The following is a 26,687-nucleotide window of genomic DNA, read 5'->3' as shown; positions in this document are numbered from 1 at the left end:
TTAGAATGAATGTATTTTAATATGTTTAGTAGTAATTTAACTAAATATACAATAATAGCTTAGTATAGCAACCAGTAGGTTAGTCAAAATCCACTAATAAACCAAGAAACCAGAAAACAAACTATTCCACACTATTTTAAGAGAATGTGACTTCAAACTACTACAGAAAAGTATACAACAATGGGGATCAATTTTCAGTAGACATTCCCTCTTATAACCTGCTGATAGAAACTGTAAACAAACTCAAGGCTGCTGCTAATCACATTTACTTTCCCAATCAGATCTTCTTGTCAAGCTAGATAGAAACTTCATCATCACAATCACTTATTTTTTTGTTAAGTTAGGCACTTGCCATGTAGCTCAGGCTGACCTCAAACTTGTAATCCTCTTGCCTCAGCTTCTGGAGTGATAAGATTACAGCCCTGACACACCATACCTGGCTACAGTGGACTTTTTTTTTTTTCCTTCTGACAAAACCATTTGCCAAACTTCTGGCATTTCTAAGTGATGAAAATTTCAGTTATTGAACTTTCATTACATTCATAAGGGAACCCAATAAAACAGTACACCAAAATAAGACATAATTGCAAATTTACTGGGAATGTGACAAAACTTAGAAAATTTTGTTTTCTGTCTAAACAACAAATGCATACTTGCACTAATAACTCACTTACTGACCTTACGCTGAAGAGACAGAGCTTTACTAGATGCCTGTTTACATTCTGGTAAGATGTCCTCTTCTAGATTCTTTGATTTACGAACAGAATGTCCTACATTTGAATCACTCTTTGCAGCGCTTACAGATTTAACTGATGGCTTTGTCCCGGTGATACTTTTAGGCTTTTGTGCTGGTGAAAGTCCTTTGTCAACTGACTCAAGATGCTTCTGTTTACTAAGTTCTGTCCCATGTCCAGATCGTTGTACTACATCTTCTAACGCCTTTTTTCTCTCTAGAAGAAAAGATTTAAGTACAACTTAAATGAAAAAGAACTTAAAGAACCATCTTATGACATTATGAAAAAGCACTAATATTTGTCACACAAAATTATATGTGATATACCCACACAAAATTCTTTGTCTTTAACTGTTCAAAAGGCTTTTAAAGCAACCTTGACTACTGACAGTTTGGCCTGCCATGTTCTTTTCCATGGCATTCCAGGACAGAGCAGCCAGCCTCACTGCCCAGTGGCTCTTCAATTCAAAGGAAGACAAATAAGGAATTTGCATAAGTCATCTGTGCAAAATGGTGCTGGAGGAGCCTTATTTGTGCACAGAGATACGCCTGAGAATAACCCAGATATCCCATTTGATTTCACACCAGAAAACTATAAGAGAATAGAAGCAACTGTGAAAAACTATCCAGAAGGACACAAAGCAGCAGCTGTGCTTCCAGTCCTGGATTTAGCCCAAAGCAGAATGAGTGGTTGACCATCTCTGCTATGAACAAGGTTGCAGAAGTTTTACAAGTACCTCCAATGAGACTATATGAAGTTACAACTTTTATACAATGTATAATCAAAAGCCAATTGGAAAGTACCACATTCAGGTCTGCACTACCACACCTTGCATGCTTCTGACAGCCAGCATACCGGATGCCATTCAGAAAAAGCTTGGACTGAAGGTTGGGGAGACAACACCTGACAAACTTTTCACTCTTACAGAGGTGGAATGTTTAGAGGCTTGTGTAAATGCACCAACGGTTCAAATAAATGACAACTATTATGAGGATCTGACACCTAAAGATATTGAAGATATTAGAGATGACCTCAAAGCTGGCCAACTTCCAAAACCTGGGCCAAGGAGTAGAAGTTTCTGTTGTGAGCCAGCTAGAGGTCTTACCTCTTGACTGAACCACCTAAAGATCCTGGATTTGGTGTTCAAGCAGGCCTTTAATTTATGTTAAACTATAAGTATGTCACTGGAGAAAAAAGCTCCTACACTTCATATACTGTTTGTTTATTCCAGTGTGTACATCTCGCTGATAATCTAGGAAATTGCAGCTTTAAATTTTATGTCAAAATGACAGAACAATTTTATAATTAAACTGAAAATTTTAATACATAAAAAAAGGTTTTAACATAAAGTTTCTTTACTGAATGAGCTTCCTTTATATCAGTAATCCTAAATTCCTTAGTATTAGAATCCTTTTACACTGAGGAGACTAAAATATTTTGTTATACTTACTACAGAAAAAGTTAAAATGGAATTTAAAATAAATTTGCTTAATAATGCACTAAGATTTTTATTAAAAAATAATTCCTAATATCAAACAATAACAACAAAAATTAGTGAGATAAGCATCACCACTTAGCGTTTTTCCAAACACAGTACAGAGAAAAGCTACTTACAGTACTCTAAAAAGTTCTGGAGGCAAGGCACTGGTGGCTCATGCCTGTAATCCTAACTATTGAGGAGACTAAGAGGAGAGGATCCCAGTTCAAAACCAGCCCAGGCAGGAAAGCTAGTGAAACTCTTATCTCAAAAAACTAACTACTCAGAAAAAAGCTGGAAGTGGCTCAAAGTAGAGCCAAAGAAGCTTAGAGATAGCGCCCAAGCTCCAGATCTGACCAAAAAAAAAAAAAAAAATATATATATATATAGTAACTACTGATAAGAACTGCTATATTCATTTGTATACATTTGTAACTATTTCTATTTATAATCAATCCTAGCATATGTTAAGTACAGCAAAAGACATGTTCAAAGTTCTTTCTAAACAATAACAATGATATCTTTCATTGTAGAGTATATATACCTATCTAAACACATACCATCAGATTGTTGAATAGATATTAAGTATTACTAAGACAGATCTGTCCTAAATATGGGTATTTTTTTTCTTTTCTTTGTCATTCATGGGGCGGCTGAACTCTATGCCTGGGTGCCGTCCCTGAGCTCTTCAGCTCAAGGCTACCGCCCTACCACTTGAACCACAGTGCCACTTGCAGCTTTTTTCTGCTTTTGTGGTACTGAGGAGTTGAGCCTAGGGCCTCATGCATGCAAGGCAAGCAATCTACCACTGAGCCAACTTCCCAACCCAAATATGAGTATTTTTTTTTTGTCGGTCGTGGGGCTTGAAATTATGAGTATTTTTTAAAGTGTGTAAAATGAAATCGTGCAAATCTATAATCAATAATTAAGGCAAACTACAATGTGCTTACAAACCAACCCTCTTCCACACTTTTCCCAGTTACAAAAATAACAAACTATGAGATGTCAATCCCATTTCATGCAGCAATTTAAAAAACTTAATAAAATAGAAAGTGTCATTTTAAAAATCCAAACAACAAGGAGCTAAAATTTTTAGTTAAAACAAGCAATTTCATAGGCATCAAAGTACCTGATGATCTCACTGATCTCCTTGATATCCTTTCAGGACTAACTGATCGATAACATTTTGGACTACCTCTAAATAGATTTCTAATTCGGCACGGTGAACGTGATCTGGATCTGGATCTGTATCTAGAAATGAAACGATGGCATACTCTTGGACTTCGACTTCTTGGTCTGTATGTGTAACGTATTGGGCTTCGAGATCGACGAAACCTATGACTTGAGCTTGATCTTCTAGAATGCCTAGGACTGGGGGAATGAGAACGTCTTCTTGGAGTTTCATTTTCTTTCCTATTGCCCTCATTTCTACAAAACAGAGGGGAAAAAAATCAAACACTCAGTAAATTTAGATTATACTCGGTGACAGTAGTACCTTCTTAAAAAGAAACTACTAATACCAAACTCTGATATACATAGTTAAGCAAAGCAAAAATACCTGTTTTTTATAATTCAGTCTTGTATGTCTGGAACAAATAGATGCTTCAAACCCTCGTTTTTCTACTTTACACAAAGATTCATCATGCATTTCTTAGCCTTTTTTTCATGCACTAACTAAAGACCACTCCTAGTGTTCAAGTCATTTGCAATCAAAGATTCCAAAGCATAAAAGTCAGAATAAAATAAAGCAATTCACTGACAGAAAGTATCACATTTAAATATTTAAGTTAGAATATAAAAAATTTGCTGAGGATTACATTTGCCCACTGTTTGAAAAAATTATCCAAATAGGACACAATCTCAAAGAATAATTTTTCAGTACTCTTTTTATTTGTTGGTCGTGGCACCTGAACTCTTGAGCCTGGGCTCTGTCCCTCAGCTCTTCAACTCAAGGCTAGCGCTCTACCACTTGAGCCACAGCGCCACTTCTGGCTTTTTCTGCTTATGTGGTACTGAAGAATAGAACCCAGGGCCTCATGCAAGCAAGGCAAGCACTCTACCACTGAGCCACGTTCCCAGCCTAATTTTTCAGTACTCTTAAAAGGAAATCCAGTTCTGAGTGCCAGTGACTCACACCTGTAATTCTAATTACTTAGGAGGCAGAAATTTGAAGATTATGGTTCAAGGCCAGCCTGGGTAAGAAAGTCTGTGAGACTCTATGCCCAATTAATCACTAAAAAGCTAGAAGTAGAGCTTTTGCTCAAGTGGTAGAGCTTTTGCTCAAGTGGTAGAACACTAGCCTTAAGCAAAAAACTTCAGGGACAGAACCCATGTTCAGTACCAGGACTGCCACCAAAAAGAAAAAGAAAAACGAAACCCAGTAATAACACTATTTTAAAGTTGTTTACCTTCTTGACGGGAGAATCTCAGGATTCCAATCAGGGTATCTATTTTGAAAAGAAACAATATTAATAAAGTTTAAATAGACTATTGGGGCTCAATCTATACCTGCAATAAATATAACAGGACTAGCCTAAACTTACACAAAAATTTAATAGGATATTGAAATATAAAAATTTTATTATAATTTTTTCTAATTAATAATCAAGATATTATGCTAATATATATATTAGTAAAATTACTCTTCAAAGCCTAAAGATTTAATTAAAAGTGAGCAGCACACATAAAAAAGTTAGGAGGCACAGAAATGGTACACTATACAAGCTTAGATATAGAGTTAAAAGAGAACGAAGGTAGTTCATCTACCTTATAGAACCCGAGCAGACACCATTATTATGGTTTGATATGGCTTCTTACAGAACACATTTGAAGGGTGTTTCTTATTATACATCTAAGAGGAATCAGGACAAAATTGACAGAATGGGGTGCTTTTCAGGTAATACTTAAAAAGACCTATCAACAGGCATGGTACATATTAGATTTCATCTAGTAGAAAATATACAAATAAAAGTAATAGAGGCAAAAACATAGGGTTCTATCCCTAGAACTAGTTCTGTTACAGCATGGGAATGATTTAAAGAAATTATAAGGAAGAAAACTTGGCAAGGATAACATGAATTGAGCCAAATTGTAGAAGACCAGAAAATCAAGCAACAAAGTTGCACACAAATAAAGGATAATAAGGGAACTCATGAATATTTCTAAAGCAAGGACAACAGAATACAGTTTTCACAATTGTGAATGTCTGCAATTAGAAGGATGAGAACTAAGATAATAAGAAATTAGGCATATAGAAGCAATAGCTCTGTAGTCTTAAGAGTAAAAGGGGGACACTGGGGGGAAGCAAAGGAAGGGTGACTTCATTTAAGTACTCATTACCTGACTTACAAAATGATGACCCCTCTGTACAACACCTTAACAATAACAATAAAATCATAAGGAAAAAGAGTGAGACTAACAAAGGGTAGGCATAGAAACAAGAGGGTTGACAACAGAACTTATGTATACCAACACTTAAGAAGAAAAAGGAAATAATTACAGAAAAAAAGAGAAGACCTCAGAATAATAGAAGCCTCAAAAGACTTTACCCTTAATTTTCCTGCAGAATCTGTCCTCTAGTAGATAAAAGCATAGTGATTATATTAAATCACTGAAATCACTAATATTCAAGAATATAATTTCAGCACCAAGATGAAAGGTAGAAAAATGGAGGTAGTAAACTCAACAAAACACATATTGGGAAAATAAAAATAGGTTAAAAACTTTAGAAGTAATAAAACACTCACTATTTGCATCAAATACTGTTAACACGTCAAGCCAGTAATTTTCACTTCTCCTTTTCTTTGTCTACCTCTGATCAAAACCTACTGATTGTTTGCTTTCTCGGCTTGTCTAGGAAATAGCCAGTGAAGGGTTCTAACCAATGAGACTTAAGTAAAAGGTGATTAATAGGATTCTAAGAAGACTTCTGCTCCCTTCTTCTTGCGTTGAGAGTGGATAATAGTGCCAGGACTATCTTCTACTATGAGGTGACAAACTATAAAAACAAAAAAAGTCAACTTTAAAGTATCCATCACCTTGTGTCCACAATTTCCAACACATGGATAATTTTGTTTCATTGACTTCCATATTTTTAAAAATAATTATTGGATAGCTTCCAAGAAGCTACCAAAGCTTCTATTCTTATGACATGTTTAGAAGCAAAGCATTTGCCATCAAACAAAACTAGGTTTGTACATGTTATCATTTAATAGCCATGTACCTTAAAGTTAGCTACTTAAAATGTGCAAGTCTCTCACATTAGAAATATGGTTGGTTATGAACACATATCAATAAGTTTCTGGAGCTCTCCAGGAAGATCTCACAAGACCTGGAAGACTATATTTAAATGTTGGAAAACAGGGTATGACAGTTCATTCATATAATCCCAACATTCAGAAGGTACATGCAGAAGGATACCAAACTGAAGGCCAGCCTAGACCACACACAGCAAGACTATCTTAAAAAAATTTCTTTAATGTTGGTTATGTTTTAGATCTGTACCTGGTTGCCTACAGAAACAGCCTCATCTCAGTATACCAGAGCTTAACACTACACAATGTATTGCTTAATTAATCAAAAACTTATTTTAGAAGCATACAGGTAAATAACATAAACGGTTAAGAGAAAAGTAACTGACGTCTGTGTCCCAATGTGATACAATACAATTAGACATCATCTCTGAAGTATCTGTAACAATGAACAAATTTTAGGGCTGGAAGTGTGGCTCAAGTGGTAGACTGCCTACCTGACAAGTACAGGGCCCTGAGTTCAAACTCCACTACAACTGGGGAAAAAAATAAGTGCATAATGGAAGATTTGTTTTAAAATAAATAAATTACATAGAGGAAACAAATAGTCAAGTACAGAATGTAAGACATTCTAGAAGAAAACTTTTCAGAATTTAACAAAAAGTCAATTGCGCTGACTCTGGGATGTTGTGCTATTCAAGGCCTACTCAGGCTGAAGCTAATCTTCTGCATGTCCTCAGTGTCCAACACAGGGATCCAATTATTTTTAAATATTGTTTTCTCATCACTAGTGTTTACTACTTATTACCTATGGTTTGGGAAGACCATTCCTAATGCCCTATTCTTGGAATGCCACTGCTGTTAACTCTGATTACTGTTAACTTCTGACAAATACCTTTTAACTTAGAGGTTGGTTCCCTGGTTATCTTGATGGATTACTACTCTCTCTATATATGGTCAGCTCCAGTTACTTAATATTGTGAAAAATGAAATATATCTTTGAGAAAGCAGGAGCTATGTCCAGAAAGCCAAATCTTTAAGTTTGAGATTATTCTGTCAATAGAGAATCTGGAATCTTAGAATCATACTAAGACCTTCCTGAACAATGTAGGTGACCTGAATTCCCAGAACCACTGGAGGCCCTTGAGGAAATTCCAAAACTTGAATAAAAATATTTAAAATGCAATGATAACAAGGTACTCATACCTGTGATCCTAGCTACTCAGAGGCTAAAATATTAGACTGCAGTTTGAAGACAGCCAGATGACAAAATTAAGAGACTCTCCTTTCCAATTAACCACCAAAAGACCAAAGTGGAGGAGTGGCTCAAGTGTAGAGTACTAGTCTTGAGCAAAAAGACCAGATAAGTGTGAGACTCTGAGTTCAAGCTCCAGTACTGGCAAAAAACAGTTAAAACCAATGATGAGTACTTACAGTTGCCTTCATGTTTATTGTAAATCATCTATTTATCCTGAGACAGATAGCATCTATATAGGGAACCAAGACCAATTTCTTTTAGTCTATAGGATCTGTATGACTCAAGTAGAGCTTATTGCACTCAGTATCTAGAGAAGGCATGATACCAACAAAAGTGGTATAGCCTATTCCCATAACCACTTTTATAGTGGTTTAGAGCTGAACAATTAAAGTGGACCAAAGAGTAGGATGAAGGACTTCTGCAGAAGTTATGAGGAAAGAATTCCTTAAAAAAAAAAAAAAATCCTGGAAATATTAGCATTACAGATTAAGTCCACAACTACAGGAAGCTATTTAGAGTTTGTTTTTATGATACTTGTGCTGAATAGAACACCCCCCCCCAAAATAAAGTATTCCTGACATAAAATTTTGAGAATCAAATTCAGCTGTTCTTGAAACTAGACCCAGCCTTCTGAAACTCCCCAGCTAAATAAGCTAATAAACTGCTTTATTTTAAAATTATACCGAAGTCAGGTGCTGGTGGCTCATACAATCTTAGCAACTCAGGAGGCAGAGATGTGAGGATTGTGGTTTCAAAGCTAGCCAGGGCAGAAAAGTCCATGAGATGCCTATCTTCAATTAAAGCTCAAAAAGCTAGAAATGAAGTTGTGGCTCAAGTGGTAGAGCTCTAGCCTTAAGCAATAAAACCTCAGGGATAGTGTCCAGGCCCTGAGTTCAAGCCCCAGGACCAGCAAATTAAACTAAAGAGTAAAGAAACAGGGGCTGGGAAGGTGGCTCAGTGGTAGAGTACTTGACTGCATGCCTGAGGCCCTGGGTTTGATTCCTCAGCACCACATAAGCAAAAAGAAAAAAGCCGGAAATGGTGCTTTGGCTAAAGTGGTAGAGCACTAGCCTTGAGCTGAAGAACTGAGGGACAGCACCCAAGCCCAGAGTTCAGGCCCCACGACCAGACCCCCCCCCCCCAAAGAAACAATGTTCATCCTTATTCAAAATATATTACAACAACAGGCCCTGAATCAGAGAACAGTTTTATATTAGAAATTAAATATCAACCTATGGTTTGAGTTAGGTTTTATTCAACCTTTGAGAAACAGATAATAGAAGGAAATGATGCTATCTACCTTGACATCTGAAATACATAAATGATTCTGGAAAAGGCAATCCAATCAAGAATAAACCAGTGTTATTAAAACAAAAACCAAAAAAAAAAAATCTACCAACTAAGAAGTGAGTTAGGATGGAGTCAGGAAAGGGTCATACTGAATTCTTTCCTTTTGGAAAAGTATTCAATATGCTTCTACAAAGTTAGTATTTTTAATGGGTCAAAGCTTTAAAATATTTTTACAAAGTATCACAATAAATCATCTTAATAGCTATGTATGAACTTATCTACTTTGTAAATACATCATTTATTTAAAAAAATGTTCTTACTGTTGACGTAACTGTCGACAGCTCTCAATATGGGTAGATGTATTTTGATGCTGAATCCAATCCTATTGTAAAAGGAGAAAAGTGTTGAAATTAAAATATTTTTCATGCTGACTAATGAGTTAGGATTTGTCCAATGATAGAAAAAAAATTTTTAATTTAGAATACCTAACTATAAACAGCATTTGATTACTCAATAAAAAGTACACAACAAAAATTAAAGGCCTCTGAACAAATGCATATGAAAACATACCCCAATGATCCCTTTTAAAATATTTTAGTATAAAAATATGCTTTAAAAATCATATCCCATGGACACTTATTTCAAAATAATATAAATTTAAATTTGGAGAAAATAAAAACATTAGAAAACAACTTACCTCAAGTATAAAAACATTCCAGAGAACATCAAAAATTCTATAAAGTGGTATCTATGGCACAGTACCTTCAAAATATAGCATCTTAATGTGTTATGCCTCTAAAATGTAAACTAGTAATATCAATAACAAAAAAACCCCACATCACAAGCCAACGGAATTCCAAATTGCTATATTGGGAAATAAATATTTTTTAAAATATGAAAAATTGCTACTGATCAAACCTAACTTATTTTAAGATTCAAAGGAGAGCAACATGACTTCAAAAACATAATGCCCCTTATAGATGGAGGTCTACAATTAATGAAATGCTTTCTTATACATTGCTTCACTTACAAATAAATCTGCCCCTAACATTACAATGTATAATCATAAATAATTCCTAGAAGGGAGAAATATTTCGTTAAGAGGAGAAAAAGCCCATACAGTGTTGAAAGATACATCCTCCAAAGTGAAACAGTTAATTAAGAACAACATGTTAACCACTTAATGTTTTATTGTTCTTCCAGCATTTGGAAAGGTAAAATATTTATTAAACAGCTCTGTATTTTAAAAACTTCCCTCAAGTTTAGATCATTGCTAAGTTTCCCCAGTTAAACTGCAGTTGACACTAACTTTGGATTCTGCCTTGGTAAGAACTGTTTGAAAAGCATGATTGCAACACATAGCAACAAGTTAGAACAAACTCTGAACCACTATGTCTAATGGATTAATTGTGAGTACACTACATAAATGTTTGCTTATCATCCTCAGTGATACAAATAAAAAGCTAAAAGAGATTAACAGTTTCCAAAGGTACTACTAAACCCATGTCTTTCATATAAATTGGATATTGTTTATATCAAACAGACACACTATCAGGCAGGGAATTGGGCATGATTTATTTGGGCTGTAAAATGTTTTATTTGAAAAAGTTGCCAACATTGAGAACTCCAGAGATTTTTACCCTCATACCCAATTTTTCAATTTTTCTTAAAAAGTATGAAGATATAATATTGTATATGCATTTTTTAGCAACTATCAGCTGAGTGACAGCCTCCTATTTAAGACATACACTTTAATTCAACACATACACACACAATACTCTTTTAACAGGCTTATTTTACTAATACTACTCACTTGCTTCATATACTCATGCCACCCCAATTTCTAATCTCTCCAGTAACAATAACCAGATTAGTTAACTGTTCAAAAGCAGCACTGCCTCTCCAGGAAAAAAGTAATACTAACCTATTAAGGAGAAGATGCTGCAAAGAGTGTAGATTTATACAGGCTTAGATTCAAACTGTGAAAATACCTATCATCCAAACTTGTTCTCCTATCTTCCTATACCTAAAAAAAAATATCAACCAATACCTTCTCAAACCAAATAAAATATTTTAGAAAAAAAAATAAGAAAAGCTCCTCTAAAACTTGAACCCCAATTCAGAAAGGAAATTCATTTTGCATTTGATTTTATACTCCTACACATTTTCAAACTCTATTTTAAGGATATAACTGAAAGACTAAAAGATAGAAAGCAAAGACATTGTCAGATATACTTGGTAGGAAAAAAACTTACACGTGGTAATTCACATTTACTGGCTACATATTTAAATAATACACTCACACACACACACTTATGAGGCAGCAAAATAAAACACAGAAACAAAAGAGGTAGTTTGTACCAATTAAATCCATGTTCACCCACTAACATTTAGCCATTCAAGTAGTGAAGAATTCATTACTTAATAAGTCCCTATCTGTTGTAGCATTAAAAGGTATGTGTTTTTAATGACAATATTTATATAAGGTCTAATGATCACTACGTGGTTTTTCTTCCCTCTCAAATGTTTATCTTATTAACGTAGGCTTTTACTGTCTAACAGTTGAATATCTATTAAAGAAGTGCCCGACCAGTTGCCTTATCTCATCTGTTGTTTCTATTCATTTGCACACTTAGGCTTTCCTTAAAACATTTCCAATATATCACTTGACATATCAAGAAACTTAGCTTCCTAGTATGTCCTCTCACCTCAAATCTAAACCCCTTAGGCTAGCCTTCCAAGGCCCTTCAAAGTCATTTTTACTATGTTCATCACTGCAGACTATCACAATGTAGCCTCCTCTCAAGACCTTTGCTTCCATCTGAAGGTTTCCCCCTCCCCTCAGATAGGTATATCTAAAGCCTACTCCTTATTTCAAGATCCTTCATCAAACTATTCCATGAACTCCTCTCCTAATTCAAACAGACTTAGAGCATTTAATAATGGTCACTCCATTATTCTTATCTAACTAGAGTTAAGTTAGATAATGCAGGAAGTGTATTTATATACTGCTACGGTGGAGTTAGGATTCCTGGGGTTTACACTCAAGTACTATTTGAGTCATGCCCTCATCCTTTTTTGCTCAAGGCTATCACCTTAGCGATAGCACCACTTCTGGCTTTTTCTATGATTAACTAGAGATAAGAGTCTCAGGGACTTTCCTGCTTGGGCTGGCTTTGAACCTTTATCCTCAAGTCTCAACCTCCTGAGTAGCTAGGATTACAGTACAGGTGTGAGCCATTGGCACCTGGCTTGGTTTGCACATCTTTCAGATAGGGTCTGGGGACAGAGCAAGCCTCAAATCACCATCTTTCTACATCTTCCTCATGCTCCTCATGATCCTGAATGGCTTGGATTACAAGCTTTTATCTTCTAAATCACATACTGTTAGATATACTACATATATATATATATAATATATATATATGTAAACTGATGCCAGTTTGATGAGTCTGAAATACAGAAAACACTAAATCTTTCCTCTATAGCATATCCAAACAAGTTTTAAAAAATTACCAAGCCATTTGTTTCTAATTTTTAAAAAATGCCTTGAGTGAATGAAGACTGTATAAGAGTGCTTAGAAACATCTAAATTGTATATAGCTCCTTACTTCTGTCCTAGCCCTCAATACAGAATCCAGATCCAAAACTGGTATCAATATACAGAGAAAATATATCCTTTTCTATGCTACAAAACAAAACTTCAAGTTTTTAAAGATATATTTTCTTCAGTACAACTAAATTCAAAATAAGTGGAAATATTGTAGTATGCCCAGTCACAGTATGATAGAAAGCCTAATATAGTCAATTCAATACTTAGGCCAGAGCTAATTGTATGTTTTTCAAGGTATAGTTTATTTCTTTTGGTGGGATAAGGCAACTATTATTTTACTAGATTTTAACCAATTTCTTAAAATGAATAGAATGTTTGCTTCTCTGTAACTGGGATTGAACCTGGGGCCTGATATGGTCTAAGCATATGCACTCTCTCACTGAGGTATACTCCCTGTCCAGAATGTTGTGTTCTTATGTTGGTGTTAACTTTAATGCAAGAGTCACAAATTTAGGTATCAGATTCTTGTTGACTCAAACATGATGAGCAGATAAAAGGGAATAAATGGGCAGCATTAGGAGGAGGAAAAAGTAACAAGACAGTAAATGCCTACAGATTTATTTACTTATTTATGCTGGTCCTAGGGCTTGAGCTCTGGGCCTGGGTGCTATCTGAGCCACTTTATGCTCAAGGCTCGTGCTCTACCATTTGAGCAACACCAACACTTCCAGCTTTTTCTGAGTAACTTATTGGAGATAAAAGTCTCATAGACTTTTCTGCTGCAGCTGGCTTCAAACTGTGATCCTTACATTTCAGCCTCCTTAGTAGTTAGGATTGCAGGCATGAACCACCTGAGCCAGCTGCCCACAAATTTGTTAAACCTCTTTGAAGTACACAATTCAAGGATATGGCCTTGAATCAAAGCTTTTACATTCCTTCCTCACCATGTACCACCTAAATCTACAAATTACAAACAGAAGAACCACTAGTTCTCAAACATATAAAATTTATTTGAGAATACCTGCTCATATCTATCAATGATTACTGTCAAAGAAGATATATATTCTGCATTACACCTACTTTTCAGCAGCTCTGCAAAATATTTCCTTGTAACTATACTAACCAAAAAAGTACTATAAAGCTTATTTTTTTATTTTCTTCTCCATGTTTCATTTTATCTTATTTTCTGAGCTCACAACTAATTCATATAATTAGTGCATCATGATTCATTTTTTGCTATGAAATTATTTTATGAAGCTCTTCCATGACAAATACCACAAAATAACAATCACTGGACCATACAAAATCAGAAAACAGTTAAAACATTAAATATCTTTAGCTCCAAAAAGGTATGTGCAAGGCTGTAAGACACTGTCTCTTAAAATATGCACTACAAATGGATTATACCAAGTCTTCATATTTGCATGCAAACAGATCTTAAACATTTCTTATGTAGTATTGTGTTATGAGTACAAAGTTTATGTTAGATAAATTTCATGTTGCGTAAGTAGGATAATTCAAAGTTCAAAATAATGGACAAATTATGTGATATGCCTAATAACACAAGTAAAAAAAACTAACACTCAATTTGGTAATAAGGTCATAGCTTCTTAAGATTTCAATTAAACATGAAGATTTGCAATGAAAACACTTAATTTCTGTCATTTCCTTAATGTCTCTTTAACACCAGCATACATTTCAGAATTTAGAGAAAACGTGGGCGCTGAGCAGCATACAGTGATCTTTAAAAACACTCACCTTTAAATGACTACATTCTACGTTACACAGAGAACACAAATGTGGAAATATTCTTGGAGATGCTGCATAATAATCATTCATCATTGAAGGGGTTGGAAGTCTCTTCATCTTCTGAGCATCAGCATGTGAAAACTTTGGTAGCCATGATGCTTTAACAATCCCAAAGGGAGACCGAATGGGAATGTCAGTCTCAGACTGGTAATTCTTTTTACTTCCTCTTGATCCAACATGTACAGTAGCTGAATTAATCACAGGTTTATGTGTGATCCGTTCTTGCTGGTTTACAGCTGAAATTATTTCAGATGAAAAAGGTTGCTGATTCATAGATGGAGGAATCAGAGACTGACTCATTGTCTGACTACCTGTTTGGCTAATGGGTTGGCTGATGGATTTTACAGGTTCAAGGACTGACTGTCCTGAAATATGTAAGCCTGACATCTTGGTTCCACTCTCAACTGGGAAAAATGATTGATTATTGGAGGACTCACTGGGGAAGTCCATCTGGCGAAATACATCTTCAACAGGAAACATAGAATTACATATAACATTTGGAGTAGGAACAGATGACGAAATGTTCTGCTGTGACCGAAATTCATTCTTGACCTCATCAGTTGGAATTTCAGGATCATAAATACGTACTTCAAGTGGATCTTCTGTGTAGCCATATTTGCTTGCGTGCCCATAATCAATCACATTACTTGAAACTGTTTCACTACCGAGCATTTCTTTATTCCTGCTGTGAGAAGGTAAATTAGGTAATCGGCGCCCCATTTTTCGCATTCTTATATCCCTTAAAATTAATGGCATATTTTCAGGAGTTAGCTGTTCATCAGGATAGCGACTAAGTTCTTCTAGATCTTCATTAGATAATCCAAAACTTGCTAAGATACTTGAGGCACTCTCTTTTGTATAACGGCTCTGTACTTTGGGACTCTGCTCTGTAACCTGTGTTATAGAACTCTGTTTCACTCCCACTGAAGGCGATATGTGAGACTCATCATCCCACCGGCTACCATGAGGCTTTCCCTTCTTTTGTTGTGCTTCATGAAAATCCAATTTTTCTTTGGTCAATCTTGGATCAGTTCGGTGTTGAGTTACCTGAACATTCATTCTCTGTGGTCCCATGTTCTGGTAAGATTCATGGCCAGCAAATCTGTGTGGAATTCCACGGGCTCTCCCTGCTGGGTAAAATCTTGGTAGACCCATAGATCCAGGTCTCATAAATGGTCCTGGAGGCCTCATCCCAGAAGGGTTAGGTGCTCGTGGCCTTTGAAGTGGAAAGTTTCCTCGAGGATTAAACCTGGGTCTGGACATGGCTACTTTCAAGAATGCCTGATTTAATAAAGTATAAGGTGGTGTTGAACCATGTGAGGCAACGGCATTCAGCTGCTGAAGCGCCAACTGAGTCTTAATCTGAGCAAAGTGCAAAGGAGATGGGCCCAACAGAAGTGGGTTTGCAATGCCCAGGTTCAAGGAATTCACAAGTGGTGCGAAATTTTCCAAGAATAACACAAAGCTGAAAGTTAAAACACAAATATTAGATCATTTTAATTCAAACTACTTCATGATGTGGGTTCTACAGCCAGTGTAAAACATTTTGAAATCAAGCCATGAAACCATTCTGTATTTCATATACTTTTAGAGTAAGGGTATAAGGATTTTAAATTTTCCCTAAAACTTTCTCTTCTTTTAACTCCCAAATTCATAACACAAACCCCCAAACCTCAAGCCAGAGTTCATGTATATTGTGTTGCACTGGGTGCTGTCCTAGGTGCTGAGTTGTGATTACAAGTCCTTTTAAATAATCTTGAAACACAGTGAGGATTTATTTCATGCTTTAATACTGAAAAAAAAAGATGAAGGTATTAAAATATTTAGATATGCACACACAACTGATTTGTATATAATCAGACAAACAAGTGAAAGAAAGAAATGTAACTTCAAAGTTTTATAAGATTCATTTGCAGCCAGGTACCGGTGACTCATGTATGTAATCCTAGCTATATGGAGGCTAAGATCTGAGGATTACAGTTCAAAGCCAGCCTGGGCAGGAAAGTCCTCGAGACCCTTATCTCCAATTAACCACAGAAAACTGGAAGTAGTGCAGTGGCTCAAGTGGTAGAGCACCTGCCCTAAGCAGAAGAACTGAGGGACAGCGCCCAGGCCCAGGACCAACAAAAAAAAAAAAAAAAGAAAAGAAAAGAAAAGATTCATTTGGTAAGATAGTTTCTTCCTGTGAATCAGCCTTCCTATTTATATAATACTATATGGCAATTAAAACATACTTACATTACTATTAGACAATTGTTTCTTGCAAGATAAAATTTGTTGCCAGTAACTTTACTAGAGTCTAACAAATCAAATACAATAGCATGGAAGTGGTTGTAATAGACAACAATATATGTAACAAAACCAATTTCCCTTCTTAGCTAACAGATGTTAGCAAGAGTGTGTTAGTTTCTAGAAACTGTTAGCACTTTGCTGACCATTCTGCAAAGTGCTGCACAAATCCAATCCAAGCAACTTCTTTTTTTTTTTTTTTGGTCGGTCATGGCCTGAACTCTGGGCCTGAGCGCTGTCCCTTGGCTCTTCAGCTCAAGGCTAGCACTCTACCACTTGAGCCTCAAGGCCACTTCCGGTTTTTTTCTATATGGTGCTGAGGAATTGAACCCAGGGCCTCATGCATGCAAGGCAAGCACTCTACCACTGAGCCACCTTCCCAGCCCTATCCAAGCAACTTCTACAAGTAGTACTTTAACTACCATTCAGGACCAAGGTCAGCAACCACAGACCCGCCTTCCTTTTTTGTTATTTTTTTTTAGAAAAGCACATATTATACATATGGACCCCGTGCATTATGCCTTTTGATCAAGTCACTATTTTATGCCTAACAGCAATAGGAGGTCTTGAGACACTGTGTCTCCTAATAGAAATACTGTGGATCTTATCTGCTGATTACCTCTCTCTCACTAGTTCAAGCAACAATTTTGTGTGTGTATATGTGTGTGTGTGCACATATGCTTTCTTTATTCATACTAGTGAAATGTTATTTAGTTAGGAAATAAGCATCATTGGATTAACATTCCCCATTCCAACCTTTTTTCGTGTTGCCAACATAATTTTTGTAAAAGAACATTTTTCTCACAACACTCTTGTTCAAAGACAAGAGTATCTCTCTCATTCCCTTTATTTCTTAATCAAGCAACGGAGCCAATCTCTATTTTGCTAGTTCTACCAGACACTTACTCCAGCTAGGCTTTTGCCTATATTCTTCCCTTCCTATTCCTTTTTATTTCCCCGTTTAAAAAACAAAAACAAAAACCCTTGAATGCTAATTTTATTCATCTACAAGATCAGTCTCCAGCAAACCTTCCTTGACCACCAAAGCCAAGTGAATTTACTAACATGTTTTTGTGCTCATATAAATGTTCTTTTCAAATACTTTAGTGTGAGCAATGTTAATGTCAAAAATATTAATGTTTAATAAACATGTACTAATATACATATATATCAACATTATAAATGAACGCTTCATTTTGTACAGTCAGTTTGGGTATCATTGTTCAGAATTACCTGAGCACAGGCTCAAAATACTTTGTGTAGACAAAATAGGCCAGCTACTTCAAATATAAATAAACCTATGATCAAGAGTAAAATAATACCATGATATATTGTCTTATTTTCTGCATGTGTGTGTGCATGTGGTTGGAGAGGGAAGGATTTACAAACTTCATTGTATGAAATTAGAACTGTCATTTGTGCCTATTTTGGGGGGTTTTGTTTTGGCAATACTGGGGTATGAACTCAGGGCCTCATGCTTACTAGGCTTACTAGAGTGATGTCTCTAGTCCAGTAGAGTGATGTCTCTAGTCCTTTGAAGATGCTAGTCATTTGGAGATGCTTCCTGCTCAGCTTAGACACTTAGACCATAAGCCACCTATTTTATATCTCAGGCTTCCCATTGTAGCTGACTAGTGTTCATCACTATACCTATCTTCTTTCCATTACAATGGAACCTTGCAAACTTTTCTGCCCTGCCTAGCCTGGAACTGTAATCCTCCCATTTCCCAAATTGCTAGGATGAGAGGCACACAACCACGATTTCAACCATCAGTTGAAAAACGTGTTATGAACTTTTCTGCAAGGCTGTCCTCAAACCATGGTCCTCCTGATCTCAGCTACTCAAATATCTAGGATTACAGCCATGAACCACTGGTACCCAGATTTTTCTTTCTAAGGGAAGCCAGTAATTAAACAAAGGGCCTCAATTATGCTAGGTAAGAACTGTAGCACTGAGCTATATCCCTAGCCCATGTACTATTTTAAACTTATATTTTTCCACATATAGTATTTTTCAAAACCAGGACATTTAATGGTCACAAAACATTTGAACTATTTTATTTTGTTAAATAGCAATTTAAAATTCTCTTCAGTGTCCTTTTAAAAAGCTAAAAAATTCAATGTGTCAATAATCATTCTTTTAAAAACAAATAGCAGAAAGTACATTCCTGATGCAAGCAAGAAGGGTTTCCCTGATTAATAAAGTACTTAACAGTTATCTCAGTTGAGCTCCCATATCAACCCAAAGAGCAAAAGGAATTGAGTTTACCAAGAAGTAACATCTTATAAAACAACTAACAGCAAAATCACAACAGCACCTACATCTGCCTTTGTGTTCTTTTCATGTGATAGTCAATACATATAACATTTAAATTTATTTTATAACATTTTCATAGCTTTATTAGCATATAGTAATTGTACAAAATCATATGCTTCATTATATTTTCTCATATGTTCATAATGTACTTTGATCATATTCACCACTTTTTCTAGTTATTTTACCTTCCCCCACAAAGAGAAAAGTTACCCTTATAACATGCAGAAAATATTTTTTTTAAATTTACCAAGAAGAGAATTATCAGTTTAACTTTATATCATTTTAATCTTCTAGTCATATATACACATTTTATTTGATGCTGCTTTTGGAGCACTGTGTCTGAATATACAACTTCACTTACTTTCATTAAGGAACATAATTATTAAAATGATCAGTTAACTCAAGAGTTTAATTCTTCAATCACAAAAGCTAAAATACATTGTTTTCCTCAGTCTGACAATTTGTTTATCTTTCCTACAACATAGATCCACTCAACCCATTGAATTTGTTCTTTCTTATCTCACAAAAGATATGTAAGTCACAATTAAGGTATCATGAATGTAGAGAATACATAGATTTTAAAATACAAAAATGTTATACCTTGAAGGAAATGGTTAAAGTGAAAACAATTAAAAACACTACTTTCTATGATAAAAGAATTATAAACATTACTGATACTTAAAAAGGATGGATGAATATGACTTTAGATTTGAAGAAAATGAAAGACAAATGTTAATGAAAAGAACTGATCACTTTTTAAGAACCAGGCATTAAAAACTTCAAGTAGCAATAATTTAATATTATTTTAAAGCAAATTTTTGAAAGACAAATCACATTTAAAAATTTTATGTGCAGTACATACTTAAGTTTCTACAGCAGAGTATTATATTAATTGTAAATGATGCGCTCCTGAATATATGCAGTGGTAGTTCTGCCTACCTTGCCACTCATAATAAATTCAACAGACTTAGTTTGAGAAAAACTACCCAACTCAAGTTGGAATATATCATCCATGTGATGTTTTTTGAAGTAGAAACATAAAAAGTGGTGAATGTTTATAAAAACCATATATACTACTTTACTAAGAAAATAAGCACTTAAAATAAAGGCACAATAAACAATAATAGGACCATGAGGTAAATACAATTATTGATGACATTCAACATCCAGTTCTAAGTGCATCTTTGCCCTCCTTGTCAAATTTGGTTATCACATTTTGAAGGCACTGGACCCAAATATGTTCCCCAATGCCTAAAGTAGGTTCCAAAATCTTTAAGCAAACAAATCTAATCTGAATGTGTTATGTAAGTGCCATACTCCTAAAGTCTTTACAAGATACAAAAAGAGAATATATAATGAAGCTAGTTACCTTTAAGGGGTTATGTACAGTAATTATATAAAGGATATGGGAATATTTCATGGAATAGATATTATGTGGCTTTGACCTCTAAAATCAAGTCAACAATAAATGTTTTTTTAAATAAATCAAGGGCGAGAATATCCCAACACAATTAGTGGGGAAAAAGAAAACTAATCTACATAATTTATGAAATCTACTATGCAGTTTATATACTCAATTTTGATAGAGCTCCTTTTAGTAGGTTTGGGGGTTTTGGTACTAATATAAACAAAGGAATTTCAAAACTATTTTAGCTATATTACTGCAGAATTGTGCATTTGATGATGCTGTAATCCAGGGCTCTTATTGTAGAAGACATATAAATATAAACATAGAAAGCAAGACCCTAACACTAATAAAATTATAAAGTACCGAATAGTCCAGGAGTCCATTACATACAAAAAATTTTAATAAATGGAGAAGGGAAGGCCCTTACTGAGTGCTGAGTATTGATTAATAAATGTAAAGGAACAGCTGGAGTTGGAAACTCATCACTTAAAAACTATCAGTCAAAAATGGCTCAGGGAAAAATCATGAGGTGTTACAAGCTAAAACTCAGGAAAATGATGAGAGGATATTTTGTCTTAAAAGAGCTGTCCCACAGAAAACACTTTAACCAAACATATCACTAAACATAGTATAACTGGTAAGGGGCTCATGAGACATCATGATCTTCCTGATTTGATACTGTAAGAACATACCATGTGATTTTTCTGCCCAGAGATGCATAATCTGAATCTTAATCGAGGAAATATCATACAAACAAAAAACTGTTCTCTCAAGAAAGAGCAAAGCAGACTACATTCTTCAAAATGTCAACTTTACAAAAGGACAGTTATAGGTATGTTTCAGAATCAGAAAGACAAAAGAGATGTGACAACTAAATGCAGTATCTAATCCTAAACTGATCCTGTGCTGGAGGTGAGGGAGTTGTGATGAAGGACAGTATAGGTGAAATGACAAAACCAGAATAAAAACAATTTTATCCATGTCAGATTGATAACTGCACTATAAAACATTCTATTCTTGGGAAATACACACTAAAGTATTTGGAGATGAATGGTCTCATTTATCTGCAACTTACTATCAAATCATAAACAGGAAAAAGTTTGTGTTTGTGTGTAAGAAAAGAGGGAGAGAACTGATTCCTATTAGCACTCAGAGCTTAAATTCATTCAAAAGACCTGAATGGCCCCACCAGTATGTACAATACTAAACAAGGGGCTGGGAAGGTGGCTCAGTGGTAGAGCGCTTGCCTTGCATGCATGAGGCCCTGGGTTCAATTCCTCAGCACCACATAAGAAAAAAGAAAAAAGCCGGAAGTGGCGCTGTGGCTCAAGTGGTAGAGCGCTAGCCTTGAGCTGAAGAGTTGAGGGACAGCACCCAGGCCCAGAGTTCAGGCCCCACAACCGGACTCCCCCCCCCCAAAAAAAAACACTAGACAAGAACTTAATTGTATACTAAGTGAAAGATATTTAAACAAGTGTAACAAAAGACAGAAAACTTGGCAATATAATAAACAGCATCAGCCCCAAACACATTTTTGGATTTGGCCCTTACTTTTCTACATCATGTACCATCTCTAACTACTTAAGATTAGTCATCCCCATTACGAAACCCATAATATAATCTTTGGGGAAATTTCCACTGATTTGAACATATCCACCCTGCTTAGGAGGGGTGCCAGTGAATGATTTCATGCAAAACTGGTTTACTCCCATAAGCAAAATTTAACATTTAAGTAACTCAACTGTAGAGGTAATATAGCAAAATATTTAACTCTGACCCTATATTCAGTGTTTCAATTCTAGTTCTGCTGCTTACTAACTGTGTGGACCCTAAGCAAACAGATCAACGCAAGCACATTTCATCATTTGAAAATGAATATAAAAACAGTACTCACTCAGAATGTCATTAGAACTTATAACAGGTGCTTAAAATGTTAGATAAGAAGATAAAATGTTTTACTTAAGAAGCAGGTAGGTATTTGCTCCTTTTATTAAGATATGAGTAATTTTTAAATTTACAATATATTAGAAATAGAAATTAGTTCACTACTTTCACCATTTTTCAGTAGTGCCAAACTGAGAACAACTACTGAAAACACTTTAAAGTCATATCAAAATTCAATGATTCAGATGCTGATAAAGCAAAGCATTATTTATATTTTATTTAATGTATAAAATGCAAGTGTTTTCACAATAAATAAGAAAATGTAGGCAGGGAGCTTATAAAGACTTGAGAGATATGTCAAACAACTGAACGGCAAACAATTTAAAAATTTGCTCCAATTATACATCTTACTTGGATACTGACTCCAGCAAATTTTACATATATACATACATACACATGTGTAGTATATGAGATACAACTGCAAGAATTTTACTACTGTGCATATTTGATATTAAGAATTATTAGCCATTACTGGTCATTAACAGTTATTTATGACCATTTTTACAAAAATGTTTTTTCCTAAATATTTGAGAAAAATTTGAGCTATATAATACAACTAAGACGCCATCTACTTAAAAATAGGGTGGAGGGTAGAGATAAGACAAAATTAAGACTGACATGTTTCTAATTAGTGAAACTGAGTGGTTAAGTATGTGGGTCAATTGTTATAGAATTGTAATGTATTTTAGATCTTCCATTAAAAAAAAAAATTAAGCCACACACACCTAAACCCAGTACTTGGGAAGATTTCAAGTTTGAGGCCAGTCTGAACTACAAAGCAAGACCTTGTTTTGGTTGGGTTTTGTTTGTTTTTTAATGCCTGTCTTAGAGCTTGAACCTGGGCCTGTCCCTGAGTTTCTTTTTGCTCCAGGCTAGCACTCAATCACTTGAGCCACAGAGTGACTTCAGGCTTTTTTCTGAGTGATTTATTGGAGATAAGAGTCTCCATGACTTTCCAGTCACAACTGGCTTGGAGCCTCTTCAGTAGCTAGGATTACAGGCAGGAGCCAACAGCACCCAGCTGCAGGACTCTGTTTTTTAAAAAAATCTAAAGGAAAAAAAGTCAAAAAACAAAAACCTATTTTTTAAATAATGAAAAATTCAAAAGAGGAAAGTTGACAACTTTCACTCAATATAGACAAGAAAGCTAGATGAAAGTTTACTAAAATGAAAAATGTGGAAATAAGACAGAAAAAGGTATAAAAATACAGGTATAGAGTAACAATTAGAATTTGGTTTTTAAGGAGTTTAAAAAAATTCGAAATAGATATAACCACAAGCACCAAGAAAATAAATGTACTTTAAAGCTGTATGTCACCTATTCCCTGACCGTTCTTTTCAATCCCAAACCTATTATTCTTAACCTTCATTATTATTACACCCATGGATTTTATTTCTATGCCTCGCCTTCTCATTACTCTTTCTTTCCATTATTCTCATTTTTCTTATTATTTTCCTTTCTTTTTCAATCACAAATTACACACTTAATAAAGCATCGAAAAATCTAATAAACAAGTTGGATACAAATAAGGATTTATTAGCAAGAAATTAATTACTTGGGACAAATATGCTTTCAATTCAGAGGATCTCCAAATGACATTTATTAGTACGGTTACCTTGCAAAAACAGACCTGTATTACTGGGAACACATACTGGCTGCACTGTTTCTTAGTATGTAAAGCATTCTGTTAAAAATTTGAACAGATTTGTTCAAGTAATATCAATATACATTAAGGCACAGTAGAAAGAGCATAATTTAGAGACCTGACTTTAGTAACTGTTTACTGAATTCATCAGTAATGCACACCACTACCACTTATATTTAAAGGCTAACATAACCATGTAAATACAGTATTATATTTGATAAATGCAAAAAGAAGTATAAAGTTTATAGGAGCAGAAAAATAATGAAAGAAAGATCTTTCAACCTGTAAAATTCTACTAATGTATATTTCTTTAAGGCTGTGTGTGTCTTCTGGTTTTGGAGCTTGAACTCAGGAGCTGGGTGCTGTCCCTGACCTTTTTCTGCTCAGGGCGAGCACTCTACCACTTGAGCCACAGCTCTATTTCCAGCTTTTTGGTAGTTACATGTCACTTTCCTGCCCAGGCTGGCTTCAAACTGCGATCTTCAGCTCTCAGCCTTCCGAGTGGCTAGGATTTAAGTGTGAGTCATCAACACCCAGCTTTAAGCTAGGCCATACTTTTTCATGAGAAGATGCTACCTAACCATTGTAAAGTTTAAATGAATTAATAGCTAAAAATTGCTTAGAACCTGCTATGTGCCAGTGGACAGAAACTTCCCACACAGTTTCAATATTCACAAAAAAAATTCACGCAAGTTGTCAATACCTTACAGAGAACAAGACAAAAGATCAGAAAGACTACAATAACTTACCCAAAGTGTCACAAATATAGTACAAAGAAAACAGGAATTCAAATCCAGATCTAATTCCAGAGCCTATTCTATTTTCCACTAAATCATCTGTGTCTCATTTTCTTCACCACATAAAAACAAAATTTTCAGAGATCACCTTAAAAGTACTAAAAAGCCATAAAGTGATGACGGACGAGAACTTCAGGACACTACTGCTGTACTGTACACATCCCATACAAAACACAAATAACGTAAAACTTAAATGCAACCAATATATAAGGCGATACACATTTTCAAATCGAGTTCGCAAAAACATGAATGTGAAATACAGGAGAAATGCTGTCAAATTTTGTATAAAAAGGCATAAGCTCGCTAAATTTAGAATGCCTATTAAAAATTACTTAAAGCAATTTTGAAGCAACGTGATTATACAAGTTTATTTTTCTAAAATTCATGTTTGTGTGTGTGGATTCTTTTCCAGGTTATTTTAAAATGTGAATCTTAATCAGTACACACAACATCCTCGAAAAATAACTTAGCCCTTTGTAACCTGAAAAGCGAAATTTCAGATACACAACTCCAAAAAGTGATTAGGAAAAGAATCTGAATCAACACGAGCCAGTGGATCCAAGGAAAAGTTGTGTGATTTTTTTTTCAGAACTCCTTCCCATTACGAGTATTTCTTCTCCCATTCCCAGCCCTCAATTTTCGTCTAAGAGAACATTTTTAAGATTAAGAAAAATAGTTTTAAGGCCCTCCTCACGGACTAGCTCAATTAACGAATTCTGTCAAAATGTAAGCCACGCTCCGCAGCCCCCTCTGCGGTTAGTTCAAACAACAAAAGATCTGTTTCAAATGTCACGGAATCGAGTACGCGGTTTTATACACTAGGAGTTCTCTCTCAGGACGCGGCCCCCAGCTCAGGATCACACAAACAAACTACTGAGGTTCCGCACTGGGGACTCCGCTAAGAAAAGTGGAAATAGTTATCACCGCGGCGTCCGAGGCCGCCCCCCGCCAGAGGTGACGTTCCCCGCCGCTCCCCTACCCGCAGCAGGTAGGCACGGGAACACGGGCCCGCCAGGCAGCAGAACCACAACGTTCTCTCACCCCGAACTCCCCGGCCCAAACACAAACACGCTCTTCTCCCCAGGCTTCGGACACCACGTCACGGGCCAAAGGGCTGGGCCCCAACTCCGCCGCCCCTCGGGGCCTGAGGGCCCGGCCGCTCCCTCCCAGCCCCGCTTCCGGGGCTGACAGGCCCTGCAGCCTCCGCGGGCCCCGCGCCGGTGGGGAAGGGGCTGCCGTGCCGGGGCTCTCTCTCCCCAGCCCGGTGCAGCGGCGTCAGAGGCTCCGCCCGACCCAAGGTCTCAGCTCCCGACGCGAGCGCCCCGACCAGTCCTCAGGGCGGCACGGCCCAGAACAGCCGAGCGGGCCGCCCCGCTACCCTTCCCACCGCGGGGGTCCCCAGCTCCTCCCGCCCTCGCCCGCTGCCCGCCGCCGCCATCTTGTGCGCCGCCGCTGCGACACAAATACAATAGTCGGGACCTCCCGGGAACGGCTGGGGACCCCCACACCTCGGGCCCCGGCTTTTCGGCCCTCTGCTCCCCACAATGCAGCGGTCCTACCTATGCCTACCGACTAACAGCGGTATCTCATTCGCGCCCCACAGTTTTAGCACTCGTCTCCAGTCGCGTGCCGAAAAAGCTACCGCCTACACAGAGCTATACGCATGCGCGCCTCTCCAGCCCAGCGAGCCATCGACTGATCTCGGCGCCTGCGTACAGTCGGCTCCGCGCTCGCCCGGGGCACGGAAAAGAGCTAAAGCAGCCTGCTTCCGGAAGGGGGCGTCCGCGTGCCGGAGCGGGCCCAGAGGCCTGCAGTAGAACTAAACCAAATCACAAGCTTGTGCTGGGGCCCAGCCAAATCAGGCTCGAAATCATCACCTCTGTTCCGTCTTCCCTGATCCTATTCCCTTCAATAA

The 26,687-nt window shown here is 36.4% G+C and overlaps 1 protein-coding gene and 1 pseudogene across 2 annotated transcripts in view; one reads left to right on the top strand and one right to left on the bottom strand.

Moving 5' to 3' along the window:
* The window catches only part of Znf638 (zinc finger protein 638), a 75,091-nt gene extending 48,653 nt beyond the window's left edge, over positions 1–26,438 (bottom strand). Inside the window, exons 1-6 of one of the 2 annotated variants that reach the window (XM_069988935.1) lie at positions 26,342–26,438; positions 14,321–15,836; positions 9,330–9,391; positions 4,620–4,658; positions 3,341–3,639; positions 679–950 (exon numbers count right to left, since the gene is read on the bottom strand). In XM_069988935.1, the coding sequence (XP_069845036.1) occupies positions 679–950; positions 3,341–3,639; positions 4,620–4,658; positions 9,330–9,391; positions 14,321–15,634 (1,986 nt within the window). In that variant the 5' untranslated portion in view covers positions 15,635–15,836; positions 26,342–26,438. Of the gene's footprint in view, positions 1–678; positions 951–3,340; positions 3,640–4,619; positions 4,659–9,329; positions 9,392–14,320; positions 15,837–26,331 lie in introns of both variants that reach the window. The other variant, XM_069988936.1, reaches the window with a different exon arrangement.
* On the top strand, positions 1,136–1,893 carry LOC138804557 (NADH dehydrogenase [ubiquinone] flavoprotein 2, mitochondrial-like; annotated as a pseudogene).
* Positions 26,439–26,687: the final 249 nt, after the last annotated feature.

The sequence above is a fragment of the Dipodomys merriami genome, unplaced genomic scaffold (genome assembly GCF_024711535.1).
Source record: "Dipodomys merriami isolate MVZ:Mamm:240054 unplaced genomic scaffold, mDipMer1.0.p SCAF_37, whole genome shotgun sequence".
NCBI lineage: Eukaryota > Metazoa > Chordata > Mammalia > Rodentia > Heteromyidae > Dipodomys > Dipodomys merriami.
The sequence above is the reverse complement of the archived record's forward strand: the minus strand, read 5'-3'. Positions and strand labels throughout refer to the sequence as shown.